This window comes from Bos indicus, chromosome 10 (genome assembly GCF_029378745.1).
Source record: "Bos indicus isolate NIAB-ARS_2022 breed Sahiwal x Tharparkar chromosome 10, NIAB-ARS_B.indTharparkar_mat_pri_1.0, whole genome shotgun sequence".
Lineage (NCBI taxonomy): Eukaryota > Metazoa > Chordata > Mammalia > Artiodactyla > Bovidae > Bos > Bos indicus.
Window position 1 is genome coordinate 3474539 of NC_091769.1, and position 8021 is coordinate 3482559.

Consider the following 8021-nt stretch of genomic DNA (forward strand, 5'->3'; position numbering starts at 1 on the left):
GAAGTATGTTGTGTGGAAGGGGAAGCACCCGCCTCAGCCAGGGGCCCAGCACTGGCCCTGCTAGCAGGCTTGCAGAGCTCAGAACTGTGCTGTCCTGACCCAATGCTGGAGACTTCCTATCTGGTGGTCCCAAACTTCGAGTCATTCATGTGCCAACTCTGCTATGACTTCCCTAAATTTGAAAAAAAAAAAAAAAGCTTGATATAAATCCCTGTCATAAATGGATTTAAAAATATGTCACTCCCAGCAAGGAGAGAGAGGTAATGGTAAACTGGTTGACAACTGAGCCACTGGTATTGAACTCAAGCCACAAGCTGTTGCCTGCAGAGAGCTCTGAGCTGAGATTCTGCTCCCTCTTTTAAAAAAAAAAAAAAGGAGGGGGAAGAGCAGGTGTTAGGAGATAAAAACAGGATAGGACTAGCCTGGGAGATTTTTCTTATAATAATTCAAGAATTGGAAGAGAATTAAAGGGAATAACTCTCTCTCCATCTGGTTTAGTGTTCTTTAATGTCTTGCTTGAGTATCACTTAGTCATCTAGAACACCTCCATTGGTATAAATCCAGCTCTTCAGAAAGAAAATCCCAATCTAACACTCTTCTTTTCACACACAAAGAAACTGAATGTCAGGTTAGGGCCAAGGAGCACAGGGTCTGTGTCTGATACTCATACATTTCTCTAGAATGACCCACACCTGTTTGAAGTTGGTTTGCTTGTGTTTGGGTTTTTTTTTTTTTTTTTTTTTACTCTTTTTAAAAGGCACACATCAAGAACTGCAACCCTTTTAAGTACTTAGAGAGAAACATTTCTCAACAACATATTAGATTTAAATATGTGTTTGTAGATTTCTTTTAGACTAAAACATATTCCATTACTATAATAGCATAAAAAGGAGCCAGTTAAATTAGTTCCAAGTCTTCTAATAAAGAAACACATAGTCACAATCACAAGATCTGACCTTAACCTGTTTGAGATTGGTAAAGACCGTGTCGGAAGCAGGTGTCACTTAAATGCTCACTGGCAGGAGGAGCTATCTTTTCACTCTGGACAGATTTGGTGGCATATTGAAGATCCATATTTCAGAACAAAAATCACTGAGCATCGTGAACATGTGTTACAGAAATCTCCCTGGCAGTAAAATCTTGCCCTGTGAATTTTTGTATCCCTTCTAGCCAATTACCTTTCATTTAAATTGGGAAATAATCAAGAATACATGCTCCAGCATTAACACTATACTTTGTAAAATGACTTGTCACCAGAGTAATAAGGTTAGCATGGGTTTTCACAAAGTACATCAGAGACCTGCTTCTCTTGGAGCATGGCTTTGAATTGTTGACTTAAAGAGCAATAGACTGCTTTTCTCTGGTTGGAAAATCTTAATTTCTTGCTAGGTAATGAGCACTGAATAAATATTTGTTGAAATATTACTGTCACTCAGTTACAGTATAGTAAGTACTCATTCAGAATTTTAAAAAAAAGGTTTTATGACTGTCAATCAGATATACTCAATGTTATTTAAAAGTTTCTAAAAGTAACTTTACAAGTAGAAGAGATACCATCTGTCAGACATTCGAATTGTCCTGTGACTTTTATCTACAATAAAAAAAATGAAGGGAAATTCTCCCAAGGAAATGGTCTGGCTTCCCTTCAAATTCAGTGGCAGTGTAAAAGTCAAGTGAAATAAATACAATGAAGAATAAGAGAATTATGTATTTTGAGTTATCTTGCTGCTGGTTGAATAAAAGTTTTCTTGTTGCTAATGAGAATCTCACTTATCACTGTGTTTCATCAGGTTCAAATACCTAACCCAATCCATTTCAGACTAAACAGGGCTAACACCTGTATCTAGTCACGTAGACATAGGAAGGTGCTCATGCGCCAACACTGATAAAATTCCTGTTGCTTTGCATATTTCTTCCTATGTCTATTTGTCACGATACTGGGGCTTTAAGGAATGTTTTGGCTTTTCTCATATGGTTAAATCCTTATGAGCCTTTCTCAATTCAACTTTGACTCCCTGGTAAATAGTTGTCCTAAGGACACCTTATCTGTTTCTCTCTCCCTTCCTTTTTGCGGTGTTGGGGAAGCATGCTTCTCATTGTACCAGATACATAACCAATTGGGACTTTACCCTCAAATATTCAAGGCATTATCCATGCAGTTATTTGCTCTTGTCAATTTTGTGCATGCTCTTTGGAAGGCTTATGATAGTCGCAGAAAAGAAAAAAAAAAAAAAAACTTTCTGACTTCAGATTCTGTCTTTTAGATTGAGGAGTGTAAAAATGGAGCAGAGGAAGCTGAACGACCAGGCGAACACCTTGGTGGACCTGGCGAAGGTGAGCTTGGGGTCTCAGCCCCCATATTCACACCTGTTGGAGCTAACCCCTGCAGAGAAAACAGTACCACTTCAGGAGGTGGCCCCTCCAAAGACATTTAACCAATCAAACCGGCAGAACTTACCAACGTGACGGCCCTGCTTAGAAGAATTCTTCTAAGACTCTTGCTTAGTGTGCACTTTCCCTCTACACATTCTAAAAGCTTCGCTGCTTACAGGAATTTGAAGTTCAGTTAGAAATATAAATAAGCTATGAGACAATACCTTTGGGATGCTTATATATAGCTTAGTCTCATCCCTATGAGAGCAGAGCCAGATCTTGGGTTTTACTATGAGGTTCAAGGCTAAATGGGCTTCCCTTCTGGCTCAGCTGGTAAAGAATCTGCCTGCAGTGTGGGAGACCTGGGTTCAGTCCCTGGTTGGGACAATCCCCTGGAGAAGGGAAAGGCTGCCCACTCCAGTATTCTGGCCTGGAGAATTCCGTGGACTGGGTAGTCCATGGGGTTGCAAAGAGTCAGACATGACTGAGCGACTTTCACTTTCAAGGCTAAATATAACTCATTAATAAATCTTTTTTTACCTATTTTAAACAACTGGCTTTCTGTCCTGTTCCATTGATCTATATGTCTTCACACTACTTTTTAAAAGTACATTAATAGTCCCCAATTCTTATATTACATTTAGATGTTTTATCTGGTTTATTTTGGTTGTTCCTTTCAAGTGAACTGTACTTCAAAATATGAATATTTTTCAACAATGACGACATTCCTTTCAATGTTCTAAATTTTAAAGGAGGCATTAGAACAGCATTTATGTATGTGTTGAGCCTGTTAACATGAATGCTTTGAAAGAGGCAGTTCTCAGTCAGACCTGTGTTCTGCTCTTTGTTTGCTGTAACAACTATGTCCTTTACAAGGGCCCCATCATATTCTTCAAAAATTATACCTATTTGTCCTAGAGTCATTAATTAAATTCATTTTAGTGTATATCAGTTCAGTTCATTTGCTCAGTTGTGTCTGACTCTTTGCAACCCCATGAACTGCAGCACACCAGGCCTCCCTGTCCATCAGTAATACATACTGTATAAATATGTTAGAGTGGAATATTTGATATCTTACAAATAGAAGTGAAGTATTTAGTGACTTACCCCTAGGAGTAAGATTTACATCTATTCATGGCAAATAGATGGGGAAACAGTGTCAGACTTTATTTTGGGGGGCTCTAAAATCACTGCAGATGCTGACTGTAGCCATGAAATTAAAAGACGCTTATTCCTTGACAGGAAAGTTATGACCAATCTAGACAGCATATTCAAAAGCAGAGACATTACTTTGCCAACAAAGGTCCGTCTAATCAAGGCTATGGTTTTTCCAGTGGTCATGTATGGTTTTGAGAGTTGAACTATAAAGAAAGCTGAGTGCCAAAGAATTGATGCTTTTGAACTGTGGTGTTGGAGAAGACTCTTGAGAGTCCCTTGGACTGCAGGGAGATCCAACCAGTCCATCCTAAAGGAAATCAGTCCTGGCTGTTCACTGGAAGGACTGATGCTAAAGCTGAAACTCCATTACTTTGGCTACCTGATGCAAAGAACTGACTCATTTGAAAAATCAAAAACTGATTCCTAGCATCTCTCCTGATGCTAGGAAAGATTGAAGGCAGGAGGAGAAGGGGATGACAGAGGATGAGATGGTTGGATGGCATCACCGACTCAGTGGGGTAAACTCCGGGAGTTGGTGGTGGACAGGGAGGCCTGGCATGCTGCGGTCCATGGGGTCACAAAGAGTCGGACACGACTGAGCGACTGAACTGAAGTGAACCCCTAGGAGATCATGTATTGTTCATTTAAGCTGGGCAGCACATATATATGAGGCCTGAAGATGTGCTCAACTAATATTTACACCCGTGGTTCTCAGTGGGACACATTGTGAACAAAGAAGGAGCAGGTTCTTATTATCGCTCCTAGATCGAATGATAAAAGAAATTGGGTATATTTATGAAAAAATAAAAGAGGTCACTTGAAAATAATATATATAATATATATCGTTTCACTATAATATATACTATTATACATAATAAATATACTCTTGAAGTAAAATTATATATCTGTGAGGCAAGATGCTGTGTCTTTCAGTTACTTCTTTAGTGCCATGCTTATTATTATTGCAGACTGTCCATGACATAAAGAGATTAGTATTTGCTGAATGAATAGTCTCACGTAGTCTCAAGACTGTATAGTAAACATAGAGTTAATGAACTGTCTTCCTGGCCAAACCCAGGAAGGTTTGCCTGTGTTCTGAACAGTAACTTCCTTATTCAGTAAGTTCATTTATCATCACTAAGGGGTTGTTAAACAGGATAAAAACACGTATTATAGAGGGAAATATGATAGGAGAGCAGGCTTAGCCATACAGGTCTGAGGCTTGGGAAAGGCTGCAGTGGGTTAAGGTTAATGTCGCCAGCCTTCCTTTCTTGATCACCTTCTTCCCTCTCTGGTTCTGAGCTGGTCAGCACTGAAGTCTTCTTTCCCTGTCTCTTGTCTCCCTATTTCCAGAACTATAACTGGGAGTCAGTTATGAATACCCTCTGATCAGGACAACCAGTTGCAAAGTTCACTAGGACACTGAAAACATTTTCATATTTCAAACCACTTAGTTCTAATTAAGCCATAGCTAACAAGGTGGATTGGTAACTTTAGTATCTCCTCTAACATTTATTTTCTCGCTGCTGCTGCTGCTAAGTCACTTCAGTCGTGTCCGACTCTGTGCGACCCCATAGACAGCAGCCCACTAGGCTCCCCCGGTCCCTGGGATTCTCCAGGCAAGAACACTGGAGTGGGTTGCCAGTTCCTTCTCCAATGCATGAAAGTGAAAAGTGAAAGTGAAGTCGCTCAGTCGTTTCCAACTCGTAGCGACCCCATGCACTGTAGCCCACCAGGCTCCTCCATCCTTGGGATTTTCCAGGCAAGAGTACCAGAGTGGGGTGCCATTGCTAGTTATCTGTAAAAATTCTATTTGACCCAAAGGAGAGCCTATAATTTGGAACATAAGGCAGCAAAAAGATATTTAGGCATTTTTAATTGCTTTAAGTTACTAAATTACTCGATCAAATCAGTTTGTCCTAAGCTTCATTCATATTCCAGTCAAAATGTCTGCTATATCCCAATACCATCTGCAATATTATATGTTGTTCTTTAAAATCAGCTTGTTTTTAACAATCAGACTTACCCTAATTAGTATTACATGTTACATAATGAATTTGACATGCTAACTTTTCTAACAACCCTTAAAATATATACATAAATATAAAATCAAAACATGTTTGTCTCTCCACACACCACTTAAAATCCTTGGACATACCACCAGCAATACCTGCACACCATTTTCTGCAACTGAATCAAATTAATTCCTACGATCTTACTTTTCTAAGCCCTGGCATTGAACAAACACACCAAATTTGTTTGGCCAGGTCACGTGTTCAGTTAGCTGACACCCCTGTTGCACTGCAAGTTGCCAAAAGGAGACCAGCCCTCAAGCTCTGATAGCTGGCTAGTCTGCTTCCAGGGCAAGTGTAATTAAACCTTCATTCTTTGTCTCTCTGTTCTTCTCACTCCTGTTTTCTAGACTCAGAACATCATGTATGACATGATTTCCGACTTAAATGAAAGAAGTGAAGACTTTGAGAAGAGGATCGTTACCCTGGAAACGAAGTTAGAGACTTTGATTGGTAGCATCCATGCCCTGCCTGGGCTCATAAGCCAAACCATCAGGCAGCAGCAGAGAGACTTCCTCGAGGCTCAGATGGACAACTACGCCAAGCACGTCCCCTACGACGCTGAGCGGTCCCGGTCCTCGTCCAGGAGGCGGCGGTCCTCCTCTACAGCGCCACCAACTTCATCAGAGAGTAGCTAGAAGAGAATCAGTTAACCACAAAATAAGACTTTTTGCCATCATATGGTCAATATTTTAGCTTTTATTGTAAAGCCCCTATGGTTCTAATCAGCGTTATCCGGGTTCTGATGTCAGAATCCTGGGAACCTGAACACTAAGTTTTAGGCCAAAATGAGTGAAAACTCTTTTTTTTTCTTTCAGATGCACAGGGAATGCACCTATTATTGCTATATAGATTGTTCCTCCTGTAATTTCACTAACTTTTTATTCATGCACTTCAAACAGACTTTACTACTACATTATATGATATATAATAAAAAAAGTTAATTTCTGCACACATTTGGTCACTCGACATTTCTAAAGGCTTACTTTTCACATTATTTTCAAGGTAAAATGATTGATTATCATCTAACGCACTTTGATCATTTTTATTTCCGAAAGTTTGGCCAGGCAGAAGTCTTTCAATTATTCCATACCTCGTCACTAAGATTTTCTCTCATTATGAAATATTATAGTCAAAACTGTTTGACCCAGCCAGTTTACCATTCTTTGAGTTCACATGTCATGTCTATTTAATTTTGTTTCCAAGTTATGTGGAAAGTGAGACTGTTACATCAAAACCTATAATATGAACTAGGACACCGATGCTTTCAAGAATTATTTTATTCCTAGTTTATCAGAAAATTTGCTTGAAGAAAGTATCAAGGTACACCACTGTATACCAACTAATGATGCAGAATTTTAGATGTAAACTACTTATTTCATCTTTCCCCATGGATTTATTATGAGAGGCCCATGGTTCACTCTGTTTGCATTATATACATACATGTTCATATACATTTGTGGTTGCATAGCTTCTAATAGCATAATCAACATAAATGAGCATAACTCTAGCAAATGGTCGGTCTGTACTCTTGGTCTGTGGTTACATGTTTGGTACCGGGAAGTGAATGCCACCTGCTAAATTTCAAAAGTTTTAGCACGCTTGTTTCACAGCTGTTAAGATCAGTTTCTGTGAAAAGGAACTCAATATTTATTGGTGCAAATACATCTCTTTCCAGAATTACTCTAAAAATCCACTGGGTTTGGGAAAACCACCTTTGAGGTAATAGTAGTTTGGATTTCCTTAACCTGGTAGTCTCTAGAGCCTAGGAAGAGCTGGCAGGGGTAACATGATAAAAATCAGGCTTCACTTGGACAACTCTGAAACCAGCCCTCTCAGGCTGGCTTACACCCAAAAAAGACTCCTTCATTTTCAGAGAAGTCTGCCTTTACCCTCCCCCCCTTGATTCTACACAGCACCCTTTGGTGTCTGCCCTATGAGATAGCCTCCAAGTGTTTTTCTTTACACAACACTAGAGCTACATATTCATCAGCTTGCATAGTTCAATGAATAAAATCACTTTCATAACTATTTTCCGTAATTGATGCAAAAATTAAAACGTTTCCATTCAAGATCAAGGACGTAAAAGTATGATTCCTTCAGACTGCGTGAGAATCACTTACCATTTATTACTCAAGCAGAGTGACTGAAAATAAAGCTCTTTCACACACCTTATATATTTCAGTGTAGAATGAAGACAAGGCTTGCAAATAAGTAAAAGTATTAGAGTACTGCTTATAGGAACAAACTGCTGAGTTAAATGAACTTAAGATTCCTACTCCAGTAGGATTTCTACTTCATGGATGAGATAAAAGTTTATTTTGGGTAGCATACAAAAATACATCAAGTATTTGGTATAAACACTGGATATAAGGAAGAGAGAAATTGTGAAAAAATGATTAATTCTTGTGATTCTTG

The 8021-nt window shown here is 39.1% G+C and overlaps 1 protein-coding gene across 1 annotated transcript in view; it reads left to right on the forward strand.

The window, feature by feature from the left end:
- The window catches only part of KCNN2 (potassium calcium-activated channel subfamily N member 2), a 503725-nt gene extending 497170 nt beyond the window's left edge, over nucleotides 1–6555 (forward strand). Inside the window, exons 10-11 of the mRNA XM_070796821.1 lie at nucleotides 2265–2334; nucleotides 5954–6555. Of these exons, the coding sequence (XP_070652922.1) occupies nucleotides 2265–2334; nucleotides 5954–6241 (358 nt within the window). The 3' untranslated portion in view covers nucleotides 6242–6555. The remainder of the gene's footprint in view (nucleotides 1–2264; nucleotides 2335–5953) is intronic.
- The last annotated feature ends 1466 nt before the right edge of the window (nucleotides 6556–8021 follow it).